At 35.3% G+C, this 26,596-nt stretch overlaps 1 protein-coding gene across 4 annotated transcripts in view; it reads left to right on the top strand.

Moving 5' to 3' along the window:
- Positions 1-26,596, top strand: part of LOC128232505 (homeobox protein cut-like 1) — a 78,357-nt gene that overhangs the window by 1,685 nt on the left and 50,076 nt on the right. For all 4 annotated transcript variants that reach the window (XM_052946089.1, XM_052946087.1, XM_052946088.1 and 1 more), the window contains exon 2: positions 20,782-20,892. In XM_052946089.1, the coding sequence (XP_052802049.1) occupies positions 20,782-20,892 (111 nt within the window). The remainder of the gene's footprint in view (positions 1-20,781; positions 20,893-26,596) is intronic.

Raw genomic sequence — 26,596 nt, 5'->3', positions numbered from 1 at the left:
TTGCTATTCAAGCCTTATAATCTTCTCGATATAAATCTAGTAAAAAGTTGAAAACCACTGAAGCTTGTGTAATTTCCACATTGTTAATATGCATCTGTAGCAATACTTGAAGCTGATATCCTGATCATGTGATGTTTAATGGTAATAGATTTCCTATTGTGATTTGTTCGGGGACTTTGGTATTTGGTTTCAGAAACTGATGATCAAATCTGGCAGTCGAAAACATCTACAAATGTACATGTTGATGCCCTATATAATTTAAGTGATATCTATTTGAATATTTTAAGTTGTATAGGCATTCTAAAATCCTTGGTCATTCTTGCATATACAGCAATAATGATAATTTAGAATAATTATTATGATCATCTCTTAGCATTATTGAAATAATGTTTATAAATGCTTAAGATCAAAATGTTTTTTATTTGATTCTCATAGGAAACAATTGCTTGATGAATTGAAAATTTTAAACATCACCTATATTTTTTGCCTGCAGACTTCAATACATTAATTAGTTTAAAGGGATACAATCTTTTGTTACTTAACCTTTTATGATGTAAAAACCAATTTCTGTTTTTCAATTTGAATTTAAATTTACCAATTGTCTGATCAGTCAACAGGAAGTGAAAAAGTACATTTATGCTCAAGTAAGGAACACTTTACATAAGGCTATGAGTGGTTTTGAATGATTTTGTCAACTTATATTTAGAACTTTGCACTCTCAATAATAGTCCTTTATTGGTCCTCAGTATTTTGTAGATGAAGTCTTATAGAATTGATTTTGTGCAATTTCTCTCTATTTTGATGAATCCTTGAGTACCTCAGGGCCTTCCATAGTGGATAAAGCCTGAATTGTAAATATTGATCTATTGATTACAATGGAGATATTTGGTTACCGTAGCAACCATTTCATGTGTATTAGCAATTTGAGGTAGTGTATTGAACAATAGAGAATAGGTGATAAGTTTTTGTTTGGATAGATGCAGTAGAATGATACTTGAATGTCTATTGTTATATGCTTAAGAATAATTTGCTTCAGATAACTTGTATTGATTGAAATGTTGAGATAGGTAGTTAAAGAATTTAAAGGTCTCTTCCACTTAAATGTTTAAATAGCATCTTTATATGTTGGGTATCAGTGTCATTCTTTGCTTGTTTCTTTATAAAAGGAAGACAATCATTTCAAAGAATTGTTTACCTGTAGCTTTAATAAAAACTATGTTTTTATACATAATCTTGCATGAAAACAAAATTCTAAAGCTTCCCATAAATATGATAATTTATACACTTTATGTCCACAAAGATAGCTGTATAACTAAGTGACTGCACATGTGCATGGGTCTGCTCTTTACAAATGGTCATTTTTATTTGTTGAACTATCAATTATATCAAGAACAAAAACTGCCGCTGTTTGCATGCTTGCATGCTTGCTTTGAATTACACAGAAATTGCAGAAAGACTGGTGCTAAAAATCAAATATTCAAGGCAGATCAACAAATTATTTCCTATGTTCCTTTAAACAAATCATTATTTGTGGTGAATTTCTGGAAGAATGCAAAGCCTGAAATGAGCGAAGATCTTCATTCCTGTCATAATTGGTGGCATACTTGAGCAGCATTGTAATGTTGACGGTGGATGTGTTATGTATCAGTACAAATCAATCAATGTTGTATTTGTTACATTAGTATTCCTGATTGTTTGGCAGTTGTTCTGGATAGGTTTTGTTAACTTCGAAGATATAAACATGTGTAAGTCTGTCGCAGAAGTTTGTAATCCGGAGTGCATTGCTAATGCAGTTGGTAGATATAAATCATCTTTAGATTTTTTAAAGGTAGAAGGAATGATAATATAATAAAAAAAAATGATATTTTATACACCTCGGGTAAAACATTTTGATTGGTTAAAATAGCAGTCATGAGTGTATGAATATTGCTTGAGTCTGTTGCTAGGCAGAAACCAGTACTCAGATGTCCATTTTGGATCAAACCCAGGAACTTTTAGAGCCAGGTTGACATGTAATGTCTTTACAAATCATCCGAATTACCCACAAAACTTTTTATCACTCAGAAATATGAATTCAATGTTTCTTTTAAAATACCCATTATCATGCTCCTGAGAATTTACCCAAATGATTTAAATTTTGTTCACTTCAAGATGGTATCACTCTCATTTGTATAAGTTTATTTGATTCTGTACACATTTTATAAAAATAATCTGATGTGATTTGTTCTCCACAAACGCAAGTCTCTTTCTGAGGAGTCTTGAGTAATTCCCCATCTGGTATGGTTTTGTCAATAGCAGCAGTTTGTTTATAATTGAATGAAACAAAATGTATCCACGCCTTGCCAGATAATCAACTTTGTATTTTTGTTTCCAATAACTTGTTGATAAAATCAGTTAGGATTTAATTAATACATATCACTGTTTGATAGACCTTTGCAGATAACGTCATTCTTTGGAAATTCTAAAAAGTAAATTACTAGGAGAGAGTTGGCATTATAGTTTAGAGAATATAATTTTTTTAGCCACTATTTAAAAATGAGTAGGTAGGCTGTCTGACAAATACTCTTACAAGTAGTAGAATTGAATAAGGATTAACTAGATTTATAGGCCAAGAAAATAATTGTGAGGTTAGGGGTTCAAAAACAGGTAGGGTAGTAGGCTTTTTTTTTTCCTATTTTTTTTCTTTTCTTTTTTATTAGGATTCATGTAAGAACATTATTGTCATCATCCGGTAATGGCATTAAAGTAATTAGTATATTAGTATTTAAGCAACATTTTAAAACACAAACATTTTTTTTTTTATCAAACAGACTATATAAATGGTAGAGTTTGCGCCAATTTCTTAGGTAGGGTTAGGTTTATTGAACCAGAATAAAAATAGGCTTCCAGGTGGTTTAAAGAGATTTATCAGTGAAAATAACTTAATATTTCACTGATTCAGACAAATTTGATATTTTTCACTGTTTTGAAATTTTAACCAGAACTCATGACCCAATCAAACATCAGTGCCCACAGGGATTGGACACAATTTGGATAACTTCATTTCAAAAATGAAGTTGTATTAACTTACAGTTTGGTGTGCTTATAATGATAAACTACAACTAAATGTCAATTTATTTTTCTTTGTTAGGCAATTGATACAATGAAAAACTTTGGTTTAAGATATCAATAAATATCACCTGCACGTGAACACATTTGGCCAGCTTTATAACTTTTTCATAACAATATTCGTAAAAGTTCTACTAAATCCCAACAAATGTAAGATTTTTTGATACCATGGTACATCTGTCACCAATATTGAAGGCTATTTATTTTTCAGTAAAAAGTTTGATGCTTTAAATTTCAAAGTGAGGCAAAATGACCAATTCATCAAGTTGTATTACACTAGTGTAAAAAAATTTTTTATATGATCTGGTTGTTTTCACTTTAAACAAGCAATTTCATGTGATAAGTCTACTTTGTGATATATTTTTTGCCAAAATTGTTCAACTTTGATAGATTGAGACATTTCAATCAGATATTTTGGAAATATAAGAGAACCAGTCACATATTTCATTAAAGTGACACTCTTATTCAAAATCAATGCGTACACATGTATAAAAATCATCAGGTTTGACTGATAACCCTTTAACTACTTACTAAATAATGCATTTATGGACAATATTAATTGCTGATAACAAAATTGTAACCATGTATTTAATAGCAGAAAGCGCAAAAATATTAAATGATTGGTGAATGCTAAAAGATTTACTGTGATCTACTATAGTGTCATAAGGTAGAAAAACCGTGTTTTATGCTCAATTCTTTCAAATTAAACATGGCATCCTTCATAATAACTATGGTTTTTGACATTTATTCATCATTTTAGGAATATTAAAACAATATTTATGCCCCCTTTTGAAAAAAGTGGGGTATATTGTTTTGCACATGTCGGTCGGTCGGTCGGTCGGTCGGTCGGTCTGTCTGTCGGTCGGTCGGAATACCAAATGGTTTCCGATCAATAACTTGAGAACGCTTTGACCGAGGGACCTCATACTTGGTATGTGTATTGGTCATCACCAGCAGATGAACCCTATTGATTTTGAGGTCAGTGGGTCAAAGGTCAAGGTCAGTGTGACCTTTACATGAAAAACGGTTTCCGATCAATAACTTGAGAACGCTTTGACCCAGGGACCTCATACTTGGTAGGTGTATTGGTCATGACCAGCAGATGAACCCTATTGATTTTGAGGTCAGTGGGTCAAAGGTCAAGGTCAGTGTGACCTTAACATGAAAAACGGTTTCCGATCAATAACTTGAGAACGCTTTGACCCAGGGACCTCATACTAGGTAGGCTTATTGGTCATGACCAGCAGATGAACCCTATTGATTTTGAGGTCAGTGGGTCAAAGGTCAAGGTCAGTGTGACCTTTACATGAAAAACGGTTTCCGATCAATAACTTGAGAACGCTTTGACCCAGGGACCTCATACTTGGTAGGTGTATTGGTCATGACCAGCAGATGAACCCTATTGATTTTGAGGTCAGTGGGTCAAAGGTCAAGGTCAGTGTGACCTTTACATGAAAAACGGTTTCCGATCAATAACTTGAGAACGCTTTGACCCAGGGACCTCATACTAGGTAGGCTTATTGGTCATGACCAGCAGATGAACCCTATTGAATTTGAGGTCAGTGGGTCAAAGGTCAAGGTCAGTGTGACTGTAAGCTGAAAAAAGGTTTTCTGATTGTCCATATTTTTTTAATGCATGCACAGATGATTGGGATTGATGTATAAATGTTTGTATAGAAATGATTTTCTTTTATGTTACTATTTTAGTTGGGCATTTATTTGCCTTCTTAAGTTATCATAAGTAGATGACCTGCCTCATATGCATCCAATGACAAATCAGCTGTCATTTCAGTCCATGCATATTTCATTCAATTGTCCAAATATTTCTGGCAACTTGGCGCTCAGGGGGCATAATGTTTGACAAACATCTCTTGTTTTAATTGTGGTAAATCTTATTTGGGAGTAATAGTGCATCTTTAAAATTTGGTGCTGTTGTACCCATTAAGGATTATTGAATGTTATAGATTAATAAATCAACACATTTGAGTTTTGTGATCTGTGTGCAGAGTCTGTAAAAATCTGAATCAAAGATTATAATTTCTCTTTTTTTTTAAATGGAGATAGATCACATTGTTTTTGATCGTGGAATTATTATGCTTCAGCAAATGCATTTTATGCATTAAACTACAGATATATGACGGAGCTGGTATATGATCGATTATTGACATGTGTGAATATTTTCCATAATTTTAAATTATAGTAATATGATTAACTCATCCTTTTTAAAGGGCATAAAGAATCTAACTAATATGTTAACAGTTAAATAGTTGGGCTAATTTGCAGTCAGTTCAGTCATTATTATATGATTATTATATAATATGCTAATAGTTGGTTGATGAATTATGGATGATTTGATATCAATGAAAGTAATGGTTAAAAGTCGATACATCAAACATTACAAATACATAAAATGATGAGTTTTTTATCCTTGTAACGTAGCAGGTGATTTTGAAATTCTGTACGTCTCCCAATTATGATTATTGATTGGAATTTTAATGACTCCATGAACAATAAGTTATCTGTTAATGATTCGTTTTTTCCGATCAATTATTTTTGTAAGTCTGATTATTGTTTTGATGTCAGGTTGTGGTATGTTTATAACTTCTCTTGTCCTTAATTAGAACAAACGAAACATGTAGATATTTAATTGAGATTATTTTAAGACAATTGCTCTGTAATCATCATTCTGATCAAAAGATGTTCAGCATTGTAAGCTTAAAATATTCACTTTTTTATCTATTGTTTTGTTTTAAATGTATGACTTGCATAAGACATTGATATTTTTACAGTTTATATTCAGAAACATAATAATGATGCGTGGTTATCTAATGAGTCTAAATATTGTGAAACGTAATAATGATACATATTCAGTACATCACAGCTTATTGGAGTAGTCTCAGTTTCACACTGCTGAACACTCTTTTCTAAAAAAAGAAAGACATTTACATTTATATGGTCAACGTAGAAATAGTTTTAACATGTTTTTGATGATGAAGTTAATAAAGTAAAGAATGTACATTATCTTAAATTCACTTAAAAAAAAGCCACAACAAAGATACCACAGCAAGATGTAAGAAGTGAGAATGGTCTAGTGGTATAGGTGTCCACCTCTCGCCCCGTGTGGTTGTGGGTTGAATTCCACCAGGGTGGGTATGGTCTAGTGGTATAGGTGTCCACCTCTCACCCCGTGTGGTTGTGGGTTGAATTCCACCAGGGTGGGTATGATCTAGTGGTATAGGTGTCCACCTCTTGGCCCTGTGTGGTTGTGGGTTGAATTCCACCAGGGTGGGTATGGTCTAGTGGTATAGGTGTCCACCTCTCGCCCCGTGTGGTTGTGGGTTGAATTCCACCAGGGTGGGTATGGTCTAGTGGTATAGGTGTCCACCTCTCGCCTCAGTGGTTGTTGACAGAATTCCACCAAGGTGAGAATGGTCTAGTGGTATAGGTGTCCACCTCTCACCCCGTGTGGTTGTGGATTGAATTCCACCAAGGTGGGAATGGTCTAGTGATATAGATGTCCAACTCTCGCCTCAGTGGTTGTAGACTGATTTCCACCAAGGTGGAAATGGTCTAGTGGTATAGGTGTCCACCTCTCACCCTGGTGGTTGTGGACTGAATTCCACCAAGGTGGGAATGGTCTAGTGGTATAGGTGTCCACCTCTCGCCTCAGTGGTTGTAGACTGAATTCCACCAAGGTGGGAATGGTCTAGTGGTATAGGTGTCCACCTCTCGCCTCAGTGGTTGTAGACTGAATTCCACCAAGGTGGAAATGGTCTAGTGGTATAGGTGTCCACCTCTCGCCTCAGTGGTTGTAGACTGAATTCCACCAAGGTGGGAATGGTCTAGTGGTATAGGTGTCCACCTCTCGCCTCAGTGGTTGTAGACTGAATTCCACCAAGGTGGAAATGGTCTAGTGGTATAGGTGTCCACCTCTCACCCTGGTGGTTGTGGACTGAATTCCACCAAGGTGGGAATGGTCTAGTGATATAGGTGTCCACCTCTCGCCTCAGTGGTTGTAGACTGAATTCCACAAAGGTGGGAATGGTCTAGTGATATAGGTGTCCACCTCTCGCCTCAGTGATTTTAGACTGAATTCCACCAAGGTGGGAATGGTCTAGAGATATAGATGTCCACCTCTTGCCCCAGTGGTTTTAGACTGAATTCCACCACACTTTGCAATACAGTCTAAACTCATTGGCTCGAACTTGTTTGGCTCGAATTCCTCATTGGCTCGAACTTGTTTGGCTCGAATTCCTTATTGGCTCGAACTCGTTTGGCTCGAATTCCTCATTGGCTCGAACTCGTTTGGCTCGAATTCCTCATTGGCTCGAACTCGTTTGGCTCAAATTCCTCATTGGCTCGAACTCGTTTGGCTCAAATTCCTCATTGGCTCGAATTCCTCATTGGCTCGAACTTGTTTGGCTCGAATTCCTCATTGGCTCGAACTTGTTTGGCTCGAATTCCTTATTGGCTCGAACTTGTTTGGCTCGAATTCCTTATTGGCTCGAACTTGTTTGGCTCGAATTCCTCATTGGCTCGAACTTGTTTGGCTCTAATTCCTTATTGGCTCGAACTTGTTTGGCTCGAATTCCTTATTGGCTCGAACTTGTTTGGCTCGAATTCCTCATTGGCTCGAACTTGTTTGGCTCGAATTCCTCATTGGCTCGAACTTGTTTGGCTCGAATTCCTCATTGGCTCGAACTTGTTTGGCTCGAATTCCTCATTGGCTCGAACTTGTTTGGCTCGAATTCCTCATTGGCTCGAACTCGTTTGGCTCGAATTCCTCATTGGCTCGAACTCGTTTGGCTCGAATTCCTCATTGGCTCGAACTCGTTTGGCTCAAATTCCTCATTGGCTCGAATTCCTCATTGGCTCGAATTCCTCATTGGCTCGAACTCGTTTGGCTCAAATTCCTCATTGGCTCGAACTCGTTTAGGTCGAATTCCTCATTGGCTCGAACTTGATTTAGAGGACTGATTTCTTTATACTGAAGGTTAAAAATCCCGCTTGACTCGAATTTTTTGAGGCTCGAGGTATTTATGCCGGTCCCTTGGAGTTCGAGCCAGCGGGGTTTGACTGTACTTAAAAACTTAAAAGTGTGAGCAAGCATGGTTTGACTAAACTGAAGACTTACAGCTTTAAATGTAGCATTATTTAAAAAAGAAATGGGAAATTCATTAATTTGTATAGCTTTTTGATTTGTTTGTAAAATGTACTCATCTTAATGTTATTGATTAAGAACATTTTGATGCACTATTTGTATAAAAAAACACACACCAACAACACTGAAATTGATAATGTCTGAATTTGTATTAAATGTTTAAAGTGTGTCTGATTAAATTACAGTTTAACTATAGTTAACCTCTATTTAATTCATTTGATGCAAAAAGTATAATGTATTAAATATGCAGAAAAGTGATAGATAATAACAATAAAATTCTCGGTCTATTCTGCTTAAACATAATATCTCATTTCAAGGAGGTAGATTTACAGATTCATTTTGGAAAAGAAGTAAGCCATCTTTGAAGCATCAATGCCCCATCCATGTATTTGCATGAAGAAGTATTTTTAACACTCAGTATTTGAAAGAAATAAAAACTGTATTTCATACCACAATGCAGCCTACATTGTTTGGCCTCGACAAAAATGCCATTTCTGCAGAGACAGAAATTCTTGATCAGCTCTACATTTTATATTTTATTAGCTTGTCTGTTGTTTTTTTTAAAAAGAGAGAAAAAGTTATGGCCATAAATAAGGCCTTCTTTGTTGTTGTCATCAGCTTTGCTATAATTTCTAAATCTTTCAAGATATTCAAATGAAACCTGTAACATGTTTCCAGAGACAATACACACCCATAACTCTGCCTTTAATAATTGATGAGTTATGCCCATTTTTTAACTGAAAAACACCAGAAAGTTACTGTTCCTTTTTCTGTGACCTTTTCAGTTTTGGCATTACTATAGGTTTCTGACCCGCGTTCTCGGGTCAACCTGTTAAGAGCCATTGTTAAGTCCACAGTTTGTTATTGTTTTAATATCTCCTTAAACTACTGATCCAATCCAAGGAAACTTTCAGGAATGATCTTTACCTCTAAAAAAGTGTTAGAGATACCATGTCTATGAAAAGGAACAATTATTTATTTTTTTCCCCAGAATGTTTTTAAATGGCATGATTGGAAACAATGTTCTGTGCAATATATATCAGTTTATTTTGCTTGCAAAGGGGCATTTAAATGACCTGTCAATTTGCAATAAAAATGAACATGATACAGTTCTTTGTACTTTAGTTTAAAGCTGATCTGCTTTCCTGGAGACTAGACATATTGCCCACTTAGTTTGAACTTCAGCTCATGAGTTGGCAACAGTTGTTCTGGATTCATTGTGTGGAGTTCTTATATCTGTTGATGGGTGGGGTGGGGTGGGGTGGGGTGGGGTTTGCAGTCATTCTGTGGTGGCCTTTTCCCTGTTCAGGGTTGGTCCGGTATTGTCTGTCAATAAGTATAATCTCTCCTACACATATCTTTCAATATAAGACACATCTTTAGTTTTAACCCAATTTGAAATTTGATGATTTAAAATGATCTGGTTCACTTTTAGAAGTCTGGATACACTTTATCAATTATATTGGTCATTAGTTTGGAATAAATCAATGTCCCAAACACAAACTTATTGAGAATTTTGCAAGCTCGATATATTTTTTTACAAACTTTATTTAAATTTCGAATCTTAAGTCTCCATGGTATGCCATATTTGGATGAATGCAAACTTAATTGCACATTTGCTGCTGAAATTGTTTATTATTAAGAGATCTTGTAGTTATCATTCGGATCAGTGTGAAATTGGATTTGTATTATTATTGAAGTTTACCCACAGCGTAAAATCAGGGGAACGTCTTCCAATGATACACTTGAATTGCCGCGATTTATAGTCATCAAATTCGGTGAATGTGATCAATTGGTCACAGTTGAATACTGTTTCTTATGAGTGCTCCCTGATCATTTTAAATAGCGATAGTTATATCGACCGACTATAACATGATCCATTTTCATGCATATGATCTCCAGTAACAGATGATGTTATCAGTTAAAACCTTGAGGTACGTATTTTTTTCTTTTTTTAGACTAAAGTAAATGCATAGATTCAGTTTTGCATAAAGTAACAAAATTGAATATCAACATCCGAAAGATTATTTAATACTTGGAAACCAATTTATCTAGCAATACAAAGTAGAAACCTCGGTTGTTGTTGTTCTTTACCTTAATTTATTATAGTTACGTTTATAAGTAAATACTTATAAGATATCATTATAATTTTATTAAGCAAACTAATTTGTATTGCTGATATTTTTTCATTTGCCAAAAAAAAGACCGGATAGTTTAATGGTTGACTAATTTATACAGGCCTCTGTCAGCAGTCGGTAAATTAATTTTCGTTGCTCTTTGATCATTAAAACCCTTTCTTTAGATAATGCAGTGTTTGTTTTGCTGAATCATTTTGTATCTTGTGCCAAACCAAAAGAGGCGGAGACAGGTTTTAGTCTCCTCAGACTTCATTTGCGATCAATTATTGTTATCAGTGTGTTTTGAGCTTGCAATTTAGGGATTCCTAAAATCAAAAGATTTGGCGAACCAATTTGTGGATCAGATCAGAGGTTAATCCATGATGCTTCTTCCTCGATACTTTTCGTACTTAGCAAATCACCTATTTCAATGTTTACCAGAGTGTCATCAATTTTAAATCTGTTTTATTTGCAGTGAAAGTGGAGCAGGGTTGACGTTAATTCAAATTATCTGGCCAAAATTCCGATAGAAATGTTTGAATTTAAAATCAAGTTTATCCTTGTGTTTGTTTGTGTTTCGGAATTAATCTAGTCGCTGGAGCCAGGTCGTTATGGCATCATAAGAATTCAGATTGCAAGTAATTGATCAGTGATTTACTGAAGCCCAATTCGGGGTGTCATTTTGATCAGGTACATGAGTCAGGATGGACTCTGTCATACTTGTATGTAGACAAAGATTAATAAAACTGATAGGCTGTCGTCGTTCGACCCATAGATTTCAATGACACGCTGATGATAATTATGATTGAATATTTTCCCTACTGTTCAAGTATCGTACAGATCTTTGGATTTGATCCCCTGCTCTTTTTTATCACTTTGGCGATAATATCAATAATTTATTATCAATTTTAACGATAAAATCTTTGAAGGTTTCAACATGTTTTAAATGGACACTTGGCTTTTATAAAAACTTCACAGCTTCTTAAGTTTTTGAAGTGACTGTCATAGCTAATCTCAAGTCCTATTTTTTTTTCTTGCCTGTCCATGAATTTATTTTCAGGACCAAGAGAATAAACAATAAAAAATGTGCTGTCAAAACCAGTTTTGAAGAATCACAGTGTTAAACATGTAACTCAGTGATGTTGGGCAAGTTAATTAATATGTCTTCGTATCATGAAACAAAACTTCTGTTTTAGTGGTATGGCTACAAGCGTATAACGCCACTTTGTGGTCAATGCAATCGTGTATATATAAGCTTAACATCTAAAGAATTTAAAATGTATCGAAATGATATATAGTCATGTTATCTACAGTTGATTTAACGGCATCCCAAATTTTTCACTGGCTGATTGTTTCTAAGTAACTAAGGATCAGTGACTTTGGAAGTGGATTTGTTTAAATAAGTTCACTTTTAACTTAACATCCTAAGCTTTGATCAGATCAGAACACTGCTACTCCTTGTTTAGGACTTGATTGTTTTGTTCTTGAACTTTAGAAACAAAAAACTGCTTAGATCATTAGTAGCTATAGATAAAACCAATGTTTCCCTTGTTCTGAACAGGGGATCATAATAATTATTATCACACCCATGTTCAAATCTTATTTGAAAATTACAAAACAACAAACTATCATCTGTCATATTTGTAAAATAAAAAGTCAGATGTTACAAGAATGATATTGGCCAGTAAGCTAAGTTGGTAGAGTATGACTTGCAAGCAGGAGGTCCAGGGTCTTGAACCAGTCGAGTCTGTTAGGTGTTAAATTGTTATCTGAATAAATTGCCTAATCAATAAAAAAAATATAAAATTTACAAAACATAGAGGCTTAAAAGGTCCAGAAATAGAAGTATGATCAGCCCAAGTAAATTATCTGAGTGCATTTGAGTGTCCAGAATCCATCCTAGGTAACGGTTATGAATATTCAAACCATATAAGGGTTGAACATCAAGACAATTTCAATGCTGTCAATACAACAATGTTGTTCTCAGCAACACCATGGTTATCTTGTTTAAATGTCAAGACCCTTAAACAGTACCTTATCTTCTCGGTGTTTATGTATCGGTTTAAGAGCTTGTAATTCCCGATCAAGCCTATCTAATGCCCCTGTTTGCCCCAGCGACTTGTCACACAAGCACTGTGATCATTACTATCGAAGACACTTAATGTCATTAGGGATAATTTCCTATTGGCTACTTACATCTGGTGCTACAGGTAAAGTGTTTAAATCTGCAACAATTGATCACTTTGCTGTATGGAATGGGTGGTATTTGATATTTCGTACTTAAGTTAATTGATGAATTGGTTTTTTAAGCTGAGGAAGGAAGTTACAATAATTTAATACTACAGGATTTTGTAATATTTTCCGTAAGTGTTTTTGATTGATTTCTTATTGTGTTGTGTTTCTTGATAAGGATGGACATTACAATACTCCATGTGTTCTCAAATAAGAAACTTATGGAACTTATAATTGTGTGTTTTGGATACATTTAATTGTTAATGAAAATACTATTGCTGTAATGCAAATGAAGAATCATTTAGGTCTCAATTTAAGACTATGATGAGTGCACTGTAAGTTTTGCAGGTTTTTGTTCCAATTTTTGCATTATCTGAACTTGTGAATTTTCAAGGTGCAGTACATTGTCTTTAATGGAAAGTAACAGCCTTTCCAATTCCAATTTCTTATCAATTTTAGTTCAGTAGAATGAAGTTAACCTATGATCGGGATCACTCCGATTGATTAAATTGGGTTGTAAGATCACTCTCTGCCGATAAAACAGACCTTTATCTTGCCAAAGTTTCACAAAGCTATCAGTTTAATGTAAATCACATTATTACATTTACCAGGTTTCTTGCCTGGCCATAGCAGCCCAAAGTCTCCACTAATCAAATGTGTGTTTTGAGCTGCCAAACTGATGTTTTTTGTCTATTATTGATTGATTGATAGTGGTGAGGAGGAAAATCAGCCTGGCGCCAGCTTCATTGCCGATTAAGTGGCTGCAAGGTTTGTCTTTGTTTCATGTTACTTTTGCTGTCGGTCTCAGAAGAGCTTTTGCTTTATGATTATGTGTTCAGTTATGTAGGGTAGGGGACATTACTGAGGCACTGGAATGTGTGCAGTAATGTAGGTCAGGGGACATAACCAAGGCACTGGAATGTGTGCAATAATGTAGGTCAGGGGACATAACTGAGGCACTGGAATGTGTGCAATAATGTAGGTCAGGGGACATAACTGAGGCACTGGAATGTGTGCAGTAATGTAGGTCAGGGGACATAACTGAGGCACTGGGATGTGTGCAGTAATGTAGGTCAGGGGACATAACCAAGGCACTGGAATGTGTGCAGTAATGTAGGACAGGAAAAATAACTGAGGCACTGGAATGTGTGCAGTAATGTCGATCAGGGGACATAACTGAGGCACTGGAATGTGTGCAGTAATGTAGGTCAGGGGACATAACTGAGGCACTGGAATGTGTGCAGTAATGTAGATCAGGGTACATAACTGAGGCACTGGGATGAGTGCAGTAATGTAGGACAGGGGACATAACTGAGGCACTGGAATGTGTGCAGTAATGTAGGACAGGGGACATAACTGAGGCACTGGAATGTGTGCTGTTATGTAGGACAGGGGACATAACTGAGGCACTGGAATGTGTGCAGTAATGTATGACAGGGGACATAACTGAGGCACGGGAATGTGTGATGTTATGTAGGACAGGGGAAATAACTAAGGCACTGGAATGTTTACAGTAATGTATGACAGGGGACATAACTGAGGCACTGGAATGTGTGATGTTATGTAGGACAGGGGACCTAACTGAGGCACTGGAATGTGTTCAGTTTAATAAAGGACAGGGGGCATTACTGAGGCACTTTATTGTTCACAGTATGTAGGACAGAAGACACAACTAAGGCACTTGAATGAAACTACCAAAGTTTGATAAATTGTGATATTTTGAGTTTTTACTCTGGCTTTGTGTGCACCACTGTCTGATAGGGAACATGACAATATTGAATATTCTCAAGTTAAATCAATCATGATTATTTTAATATTCATTTATTTGATGAACTTTACTGATTTGTTTTATGATTAAAACATGAGAACAGTACCATGCAACTTCACCTGCAAGATAAATAAATCTCACTTCAAAAGTATACCACAGGTATTACCAATATCAATAATATTATGATTTTCTAAGATCACTTTAAACTAAACACCACTTGAACTTAAATAAACCTTTGAAGAGATATCATGATTTGAAAATCATAGATTTATTGGGCTCCAGCTGCTTTTGTTGCTTCTGAAATATTGGCAGGAACACCATGAACAAACTTCAACATACTTTGATTGATCCACTGCGGCTGAACAAGATTTATAAACAAATAAAGGGTGCTTCATTTGAGTCATTTGTTGAATAAGTTGAGCCATCAATTAGAGGCTGGCATGCTGATAACTAATGTTTTCCTGCTCTTCTAAATTGAAAAACAATATCTGAAAATCCAGACATTATCTATTAGATATCTATTATTGATTGGTTCAGGTCAAGTAAGGTCATGGAAATCAGGGGGCGGAATTAATTTTGTGAGAAAGTATGTAATTAGTAGAGCTAATTGGCATTTTTGTGTAGATAAGCTGAAAAACACAATCATTAAACAGTGTCTGGCAAATGTATTGAATTTTCATTTCAATTTGTCCTGTCTCTGGCTGCATTGTTATACTTGTTGGATCTGTTAAAGGCTTTAGATGGTATTGATAGGACTGCTGTGAACATCAACATGGGGGGATACCTGTATTAGGGGATTGTTACAGTTTCAAGGTACAGTAATACAAAAACCTATGGATAATTGAATAATTGAATTGACTGAAAATGTTGCATTTTTGTTTTTCTTTATTAAATTTTGTGGAGGGCTGGAGGCTGCAGAAATCTTGCATGTTCAAGTTTAGTGGCATGAGGATTGGTTTCAGACTCTGGAAGATTGTTAGTTATAAATTTATGTAGCAAATTTATGCTACAATACTTGTTCGCTCAATTAGTGGTAATATAAATGGCTTAAATTCAAAGCTCACTTGATTTAAAGGCCACTTTGGTATTATTTTGTCTGCTTGAAAGCTGAGTTGGAGGCATAGAGTCTTGGGCTCTGAGAGGCAGGCCGATAACTGGCGTGGTCAATTACTGATAGATTTTCATATCATACAAACAATCACCTAATTGGCAATAACCATCAGCTCGCTTCTGCTCAGGAAAATAATAAAATAGATCCTTAATTCTCCATAAAGATTACATTGTTAACACTAATCTCCAAACAGATAGGTTTGATATTCAATATCTTGGTATCTTGGAAATAATGATGATTTTCAGAAATCAGAGTATTGCACATTAATACTGTTAACGTAGTTGAAAGGTATAAACTTCTTTTATCTAGTATGATTTCTGTTTAACAGAATCAGTCTATGTGCACATTCATTCTTAAGATACTAAAAGTATTTTTTTATTAAGTTCTGTTATTCCAAAGAGACAGGAACCAATGGCTTTTCTTGGTATCCAGCTCATACCTGGGTAACGATAATGTTTTATATTCAGGTGCTATTGTTTACATGTCTGCTTGATGAATGTTCAATACCTTTGGACTGACAGGAACAAAAAATCATCAACAGCTCGGCAGTCATTGTAGGCTCATTCAGCACAGTTGTAAGCTGATGGCCCATGTGAAACAAGGGGAGGAAACTGGGGTGAAAGGTCACAGGAGGACATGGATCAGCAGAAACATGTAGCCCTGTCAATACCCATCAGATTAACCCTGGCTCAGTGTGAGTCTGGCTCATATTGTCAGTCTTCATGGCGGAGAGGGAGATTTGCCTGACCAGTTTATATGTTATTAAAGGATATCTTTTCTTAATTTAATAAAAGGTTATTTTAGTTTTACTGGGACATCAAATGTTTGATTTGTTGTAAATAATGCAGTTTTCAAAGAAGTTTCTATTTTGCAAGACTGTATGTCCTTTTTTTCAATATTCAAATTTCATTGAACAGGTAAGAAACAATGAACCATGATTACAACTGCTTGTTTCAAATTCTTGTCAAGAGCTAATTTGCTCACCAGTTCACAAATCAAGCTCTTGACTTCTTTCCTCCGCCAGTCCAGTGTTAGTGTAATCTTGACTAGTTCCTTGCTCATTTCATTTACGAGAACATTTAATCACAACAACAGGTTGTTTCAAATTATTGAAATATGTTAAAGCGGCAACAGGACTATATAAACCTCCAGGTTGCGCTGGGGCAAGCTAAGGTATAATTTTATGCCTGTTTCAAAACAGGGACACTTTTTCAAAATTAAGAAATATTTACAAAAAGTTTAGACATGAAAGTTTTCAGGCAGACTAGAATGAAGATAACCCAAATGATATTCCTATCCATAGTGCACACTATATACAGCCACCAGTATTACCCAGTGTTGATCTTGTCCAGTTCTGTGAAGGGGTTAGCTGAGGTCATGGTCTCAGATGACCCTGGTATCTGTACCTGTCAATTTTCATTTACCAGGAAATACATGGCATCTCTGATTTCCCATAGAGATTGCTATCTGTGGATTATTTATTGCTTCCCTATAATCTTCTGTTTCATGCCTAAATACCTATTTCTATTAAAAAATCATATTTCATTGTTGTATTTGAATGATAAAAAGATGGCTTTTAGTATCGTAATTTTAAAAAGGAAATTATTTAATAGTGGCATTCAGCCTTTATAAGATTGTTTTCATCTTGACCACAAATACTTAGCTTTCATTTAATAGGTAATTTTTATATTTTTGGAATAAGTTTTAGTGTTTTTTTCAATATTATTGTGAGTCTTATCTGTTTTCTTGAATAAGAAAATACACCTGTTGTAAAACTCAGTCCAAAGTATTGACATTAATTGAAAACAAAGATTGTAATGGTAAGATATGGGCGCTAATCAAAATATGTCTGTACTAGTATGATAGATGGGTAGCTTTATGCATGATGGTACATAATATAATATTCAATATTCAAACTTCTTAATTGCCGAATCATAACTTGAATAATGTGAACGTGTCTGTTTATATGGATGTTAAAAAACTGATCGTTTGACCGATAAGCAAAACAAATTCAGTACCTATCCGTTTAAAATTAATTCAATTCAAAATTCAACGTGATCAAATTTTATCTAGCAAATCGTGTATTGTCATATTAGATTTATATATTCGAAAACTAGCTCAACAGCATTCTCATTTTACAAGATTTGGATGCTGGAGATTAACGTACACATATTGTCAACTGTATTTGGGAATTTGATGACAGTCACTGATAAATTTTCTGTATGATCGATTTTCGTACTTTGCAAAAATTTACACCAAGCTGAGCAGGTTAGTTCATCGTCATGGTTATTGGTGAATGGATTGATTCGCAATTTTTAATGAGGTGAGGTATTGTAAAGATTTTGCTAAGTTTGCGATAACAAGCTTTTAAATTTTATTTAGCTAGATAAATTGGTTACTAAGGTGATACTCTAATGAATTGGTTTATATTGTGTGTGTTTTTAATCTTCGATCATAGGTAATTGTTCTATATTTCTGGAAATTAACTATCTGTATTTTTGTCATAAGAAAGCTGTCATTTACTGTAATCAATTGGTTTCGTTTAAACTGCCTATGTAATAAGATTGTTTATTGATAGTAATAAGAGTTTGAGGTTAGTTTGGAATAGTATGTTTCTCTTTAACTTTTTCTAAAGTTATTTGATTGTAGTATTTATATATATACATGAACCATTTTCATAAATATTAGGTAATGGTTATTTTCTGTTTTCTGTAATATATTTGATATAACATTCTTGATGATTGTTTTTAATGACTCTTTGGACTAGTATTAGTTTAATTGTTTTTTTTGCTACCTGTTTTTGTGTTGGTTTTGGTTTTTTTTCATTTATACTATTTATTACATGGAAAAGTTTTTAATATTGCTTTAAATTCAAAATACAATTGATCACCTAGATCTTTTGCGCAGTAACTTAAAATATTCACTTCCTTCAATATTTTTCAATGTCTATGGCAATCGTTTGGTGACATAAAAGCCCAATAGTGTCTCGGCTATCTGAGCTCTGCTGAATGCAGAACGATTTACGTCAGTGGCGAATAGCATTCCGATACATTAATATTGAATATACTAGTAATTTAGTGGTTTTGATTTCAAAATTTTATAATGGAGGTTTTAAACGTTTCCATGCATATCAGAAGATCGATCAGATTTCGAGGTTAGTGATGGAATTTGACCTTTAGCGAAGATAATGTCTTTGCTTTAATGTCTAGATTACTGTTACAGCCTATAGATCGGCGCGACGATCCCAAAATTATTGAGCCCCTGATTACAGGTGTTTAAAAATCAGCACTTAAACCAGGTTTCCTTTCCCAGAATGAAATAGACCACTCGATTGTTACGATTGTTACAATGCAAATTAGGGTTGAATAAAATCAGCCCTCAGCATTTTGTTGTTGACTGCAGTGATCAATATGTATTTAAAGATAACTGTTCAGGTATTTAAATGGTGAATTTTAAATTTGAGTATCTAAAAACGAGAGAAAGGTGGTGTTGACCCTCAGACAGGGGTCGTGAGTTAGGGCTCCGCAGCTGCTAGATTTCAATGAAAGAAGACCCTAAGACGTGTTTATGACATCACAGCCTTTGACCTTCTATTTGGCAGTTCAATAAAAACAAAACTTACGGGTCCTGACTTACTGGATGGCAGCACTTTTTGTAATAATTGAATTATCGTATAACTGTCTATGCCGCAAAGCAGGGATTTTGTTATCATTGTTCAACTTTAAATAAGTTTCAATACATTTTTTTTGCATTCATTTACCTGTTAAATTTTAAGAATATTTTCTTCGCTTATTATCGTCTTTTATTTATTCTTAAAATCTTAAATAAGGAAAATTTTGTATGAAAGAGATTTTTCCATTAATCAGTTTTAGTCATTGCTTCTCGTGTTGCAGAAACGAGTGAATAAATGATTGAATTTTGTCTGTATAGTTTGTATTGTGGATATTATATGGATAGAATATCGCTTTAACCGAGGGCTACAGAAATTGATATAGCCTCGCATAGATACCAGTCTCATTGGTTACTATAGATATTTTATTCAAAAAGGTAGGTTTAGACCTTTAGAATTGAAATTTACTGAATATTGGGTAGACCTAGTAATACAAGGTAGGCAGTAAAAACTTCAAGCTTCATTGGGTTTCTATAAAGTGTTCATCCGCTTGATATAAATCTGCAGGATCTGTTGGTTTTTGCATTTATTGTGATACTGTACACTGTGTCTTCTAAAGAAGTCTCAGATTTAATGATCAATTAAAATTTCCACCTTCCCGTTTTTACCTTTTTTGTCTGATAAATGCCTGCCGCAACCCAAAGATGTAGCTTAGTGATTGATTGCAAAAAGTATTGTACAGCTTCAATTTGATTGTTTTCTTGCTTTTTGTGTATTATTGATTGTTTTTCAGACCTAATGAGATATAACTTAGCTTTATGCACCTGTGGATACTTGGATTCATTCTTAATTTCAAATAAAACTGTAGGATTGCATTATTCTTTAGATACGTAATTCTGGAAGCATTTATCCTTCTTTATGAAGCAGTTAGAAAAGGAAGCTGGTCTTTTTTATATCCTTTTAGCTCGCTTGTGACCAAAGCTTTAATACAGCTTATAGAATTAGCACTCAAGTCTGGTGGACTTGGTAGAAACCAGTATGATTGTTCATTTTGAGAGGCCTTGGGAGAGTGTCCCTGGTGAGAGTGGTTGAGAGGCAGACATCTATACCACTAGACCACTCTCACTCTGGTGGGGATTGAACCCACAACCTCTTGGTTGAGAGACAGACATCTATACCACTAGACCACTCTCACTCTGGTGGGGATTGAACCCACAACCTCTTGGTTGAGAGACAGATATCTATACCACTAGACCAATCTCACTCTGGTGGGGATTGAACCCACAACCTTTTGGTTGAGAGACAGTATCTATACCACTAGACCACTATCACTCTGGTGGGGATTGAACCCACAACCTCTTGGTTGAGAGACAGACATCTATACCACTAGACCACTCTCACTCTGGTGGGGTTTGAACCCACAACCTCTTGGTTGAGAGACAGACATCTATACCACTAGACCAATCTCACCCTGGTGGGGATTGAACCCACAACCTCTTGGATAAGAGGCGGAAACTTGGACCACTCTCACCCTCTGTAGCCCATCTGAACATTATAGTTGCTTTATACAGGCTAGTTATTTGAAGATCATTCAGTTTAAGTATTTATAAATCAACTTTGAACATAGTATTTTGTTAAAAGTATTACAATATTTTGCAACTTGTGTATTTTCAGAAAGACCTAGACACGACTGCCACTGAGTTAGCCAGCAGACAAGACGAGAGCGACACATCACGGAAACGCCTGGTAGAGCTGTCCAGAGAATTCAAGAGAACTACACCAGAGGTAACGTGTCCGCAGACCTGCAATCTTAGTTTAGTTTATACTTATTAACTTAAGCTCTATTGTGAAGACAGAGGAACCAGTACTGTTGTCCATAAGAGAGGCCAAGAGAATGGTACCTCTGGTGGTGATCAAACCTACAATCACTTGGGTGAGACTGATGACACTACTGATTTGAGCTGGATTGTTAAGACAGATGAGTGGTGATTTTAATCACTCTAGTGCATGCTCCCTGATGTAGAACATGTACTTGTGTCATTTTGAGAGGCAATGAGGAAGTACCTCTAGTGGGGATTGAACCCTCTATACCACTAGACCACAATATCCAGCATGCTCCTTGTGAAGCCATTCTTAGTGCTTCCTAGTGTGCTCCTCTCAGCCACCAGGTTGTGAATTTGAGCGTCACCAAGGATATTTTCATATGGCCTCTTAGAATGGACACCGCCCAAGAAATTGACTCCGGTAGGACCAAATTAAAACAAATAGAATAAAATAACCTATTATTGGATCAAAGAAGTTCACTAAAAAAAGTTTCTTTTTAAAATATATGAAACATAAAAGATAGAACAGTATGCCATAAAATGATACTTATGGTCAACTAAGTATCAAAGTAAAAGGGTAAACTAGTGTCTGTTCATGCTGTCTGTAACAGCTGAGGGGGACCATATTGTTAGGAGCTCCACATCTCTTAGTATTCAAAACATTATTTGTAAAACTTCAAGACAAGTTTTAAACAATGTTATGTAGTAGAATCGTGTGGCACTGCACCATGCAGTAATTTGCTGCCATCCTCTTGCAGGCTGAAAGTCTCTTTGTTTCCTTGTGCTTATCTTATTTGTTCCCTTAAGATTGTGCTCAATATTTAATGAGAATTCCACTCTAAATCATCATAAATTTAAGTGCAAGTGTGGCTCTTGAGTTTTTGCTTGATTTTATTGACTTTTCATGAAGTTTGTGCATATTTTGAGATTGCTGGTCTGAAGGAGTTGCTCCCCTTGATGGCTATATTGAAAGTTGCCTTATAAGATACATACGTCCTTATTTCATTGGCTGAAAAGTATGAAAATAGTGCAATATAATTAATAACAAATTCCTTTCATTAACAGGTGTTTATGTTACAAATAATACACTGTACTAGAGGGCTACTTATTTAGTGTTGGGCATTTTTCAAATAAAAAAGGCTGAGGTAGTGTTTGACATGTTTCATTTAATAAATAAATGTAAATAAGGCTGATGTAGTGTTGGACATTTCTGGGGTAGTCCAGAACAACTGTCATTTTAAGACTTTCTTAGCAGTGAAAATGAATGTGAGAGTGAAAAACGTTTGTGTCAGATATAGTTGCTTCTCATCCATGAGGTTGTGGGTTCAAGCCCCTCCAGGGGTACTTCCTCATGGCCTCTCAAAATGGCCCGCTGTTTCTACTCAGGAAACAAAGTCCAAAGTTATTTAGCAGTCTCAGCTGTCTTCACAATCAACCTAAAATAAATTAGTATAAACTAAAACTGAATGTATCAGATCCAAATCTCAAACTCTCAGTGTTTGCTCTCTGCCCAAATTGATCAGATTTTCTACCTAATTGAATGGTTAAATCTGTTTTCCAAGAAATAAACATTAAGACATGTGCTGTATATTTTGTTTGACAGGAGCAGTGCTGTGGGTTTTTGAAGTTTTGTGTTTCCTCTGATTGGTAATGGGAGATTGCCATCTACTGGAAACTGTTCAGAGACAAAGACTCCTATTGAGGAGAGAGGGTGGTTTTTTGGTCGATGATTATTTCACAGCATAACTCTGGAACCAGTTTTCATTAATCAATCAATTTAATGTTAAAAACGGTTGGCTTTACTGTTTTTACAGTTAGAATATACAAAGTCAGGAAGAAGTGGTTAGCAATCATTTATTTTATTTGTCATTTCATTTATTTTCTAATACTCTTACTACTTTCAAGTAGAAATGCTTGTGTTAATTTAATGCCAGAATCTACCAGGCGGCATTAAAGGGACTAGACACTAGAAAAAAAGAACATTATCAAAAACTTGCATAACATTGGTTTGGTTGTGTACAACGCATTAAATCTTACTTACTGATGTATCGCATCACTTATGACGTATAGTATCACTGTTTGGCAGTTTTTGTGTATTTTTCCGAAATTTACTGGGGTTGTCTACTACGTCAATTCCAGTCAATTTAAAAATAGCATCGTTTTTTGTATCTGTACTAATCATGTGACTTTCACATGCTAAATATAAACACTTTTAACTGGGAAACCATGATGCGTAGTTTTTAATAGGAATAATTCAGCTGAGACAGTGATAGAATATTCCTTTTATCATGTAAAATGATGTATTATCGGCCTCACACTTAGCTTAATTGAATTGATAATTCTAGTCTTGTCTTGTGGGAATAATGTATTTTTTCCGATTTAGGGAGTGTCTAGCCCCTTTAAAACATAGAAGGTATGATTACCTTGTGGCATAGCTCCATGAATGGATCATTTTAATCATTGTCACTAAAGTTCAGGTCAATGGAATAGTGAATCTAGTTATGGCAAATCTCAATAAAAGCTTGTTAACCATGTCGAATAGAAGTATATGATTTTAAAGTATTTATCTCAATGCTTTCCACTGGGTCAAATTCTGTGAAAATAACAAAAAAACAGATACCTTTAAAGTTGTATTGATCCCTAAAGTAAGGAATGAATTCTCTAGAGACAGATTTTCCTGGTCTGGAGAGAAATGTGCTCTATGTCGACTATTTCCACCAATATTTCTTTCAACTTGAAAACTGAATCTGCTTGCAAAATATATACAGGGAATGATTAATTGCCATATTAACAGACTGGAACTCGCAACATGTGGAAACAGGAAATGGTGCAGTTTGGCGCTGTCCTTCCTTAGTCTTATCAGTATTTCCATGTATTTGACAATGTATATTTTTTATTAAAAATAATGTGTTCATGGTCATTGTCAGCATAATTATGTCGCTGATCCTTAAAGGTGGTGCATTTTTGAAAACCATTGTCTTCATTGATGTTGGTTGATATTGTCTTTCAATTTGTATCTAAATAATAATTTCTTGATTTCTTGATTTCTGGGACATTAATAAAACCTGATATAGTTATGTAGTCTATGGAGCGATATTTTAACAGCAAAACAAAGATGTGTTTAGCACCATTATATTGACGCTGTTCTGCCCATTATCTACTAGAGACACCCAGAAATGTTTCAATGATCTGTAAATTACTGCATTAGTGCTGTAACTCTGCCTTTATTTCTGTTTTGTTACATTAATCTTGCTGTAAGTGATTTTCGAATTATGATATTTTTATAGGGCTTTGCCTTCCCTGCTCAAATTGCCAGACAAAGTATGATTGACTCTGCGGTTTTTGAGAAGAGTCCCTCTTGAAGAAAGGGGAATCAGTTTTGGTGGGGCGGAACAGAGGGGCTGGGGGCTGGCCCTTGATGAATGGAGGAAAGTCAACTGATTATGTAGTGTTTTGTGAAAAATTTCTCTAGGAGTATGGTTATGAATAATTACATTGACTTGACATAGAAATATGTCCTCTGTCTGGCCTCATTGTCTATTACGGCTTTTAGTGGCTACTTAATGTAATCATTACAGATTCATAAACTGTGGTACATTTGTATATTGAATTTACAATTTTATCCATTTAGTAGGACTATATGCCTTTCTCAAGAAATTAATTACTATGAGTATATATATTCTTTATGTTTTTAAGGGTAAGCTTATTACAAATTAAAGCAAGAGCTTTTCATGTCCACATGTCCCAACAACCATATTTCAAAGGATGTAGAGTCATTTGTGGCCCCTAAAGCATGACCCCTGTTTCCCCACTGATCAGGGATTCCATGTGAGTCCCCACTGTGACAGATAATCTGCCTGGAAGTGGCTGCCGCTCAGCGCATGTATGTTTTGCCACTTTGTTTTATTGATGAATTTTAACTTCTTCAACAGCTTGCAGAATGTCTGCTGGTGTTCATGTCTGTATGAGAACTGAGCTGCAGCTGAAAATAAAGAAAGAAGTGTAAAAATCTTTCTTTGGACTGAATGAAGGGGTGAATCAAAATGTATTCTGATTGATATAATGCTTAAATTGGAATGAGTTTGCCTTCGATAATTCCTACTTTTTTGACAAAATAATATACTAAATTCAAATCCATGGGCATTTATCCAGGGTTATCACACATCAAGAAGGTCTCTGTTATGAATATCTATATCAGGGCAGGTCAGCATTATGTCAATTGTTGTTCATGTTGAAAGGTTGATGCACTCTTAATCTTTGCCACCAGCATTTATTTAACCTTTCAGTTTTATTTGATTGTCATTTGAGACAATTTGGTCATACAATTCATTACAGGTATTGGATTAGTTATAAACTGTAGGTTCTTTTAATACCCCCATCCCCACTGATGCATTATTATAATATCTCTATTTAACATCAAATTGAATCGACGAGGAACATACCCAGCAGTTAAAAAAGAAAAAAAATCCATTCAAAAGGTCAATTATTAATGATTGGGTGGATTTTGTACAAGATAATTATGTTGATGTATTTTATAAACATAATGTTATTGCATTGTCTGATCAAAAAATCATTACTTTTACATATTTCAGTTTCTCATCTATGGTGCAAAGTTGTTTTGGATAAGTCTTGATCAAACTTAATGAAGCCATAATGAAGCCCCTGGTAAGACGTTTAGTGTGAAAGTAATGAATGATTATGACAATTATAACTTACATTAGGGAGCGTATTTTGATGTGATGGTTCACAGTTAGTATTAGCCCGTGATCAAAGCCATCATTTCCATGGTTATTGAATATTTACCCCATGTACAAAGACATTGCTGATCAGCAGTTAGGCTGAGGGCGGAGATGTCTATTTCAGTTTCAAATCAAACTCTCTTGAGGGGTGATTATATTTCTGTTTAATGTTGGAACCATAAAGTTCATGCTGGTATAGATTTGAGGTAAATATGAGGCATTTTGGAATCAAGGGGAAAAAAACAAATATCATGTGTTTTTGATTAACCATAAATTGTATGGGAAAGTAAGATTAAGCCTTTCAATGGGTGATTTTCTATTACCAGAACTGCAATATTCATGGTGAGAAGGCTGGCCATTCTAGCTAATACACTCAGCGATCTGGGACTCTCAAGTGATATTCTGATTGCCTAAATAAATTCTAAGCGTGTACCTTTTTCAAGAGCTTGTATGCCCTGTAATAGTATTATAGACTTTGTTATTTTTTTGTAGTCTGCCTTTGGTTCTTGAGTACCTACCAGAATGTTAACTCATGGTCAGGGCATGTTTGATTGATTATTAGCATGGCAGCAGATGGGTGTGATGTATCCTGTCTCTATAAATCAAATAAACAATACTAACAGCTCACCTTTATAGAAGGTGAACTCTCAACCAATAGGATATCTTGGGCGGCATAGTTGTCTCCCTTATTAAGAGTGGGGGCGTGCCAAAATTGTCTCCCTTATGTGGTGAACAGCCATTTTAGCATGAAAGCTTGAAATACAGCCTTATTGTCCCCTTATGTAGTGAACAGCCATACAAGAGGGAGGGCTTGCACTACAGACTAATTGTCTCCCTTATGTAGTGAACAGCCATACTAGAATGGCGGCTTGCACAACAGCCTTATTGTCTCCCTTATGTAGTGAACAGCCATACTAGAGTGAGGGT

The sequence above is a fragment of the Mya arenaria genome, chromosome 4, assembly GCF_026914265.1.
Source record: "Mya arenaria isolate MELC-2E11 chromosome 4, ASM2691426v1".
NCBI lineage: Eukaryota > Metazoa > Mollusca > Bivalvia > Myida > Myidae > Mya > Mya arenaria.
This window is presented reverse-complemented; position numbering and strand designations above follow the sequence as displayed.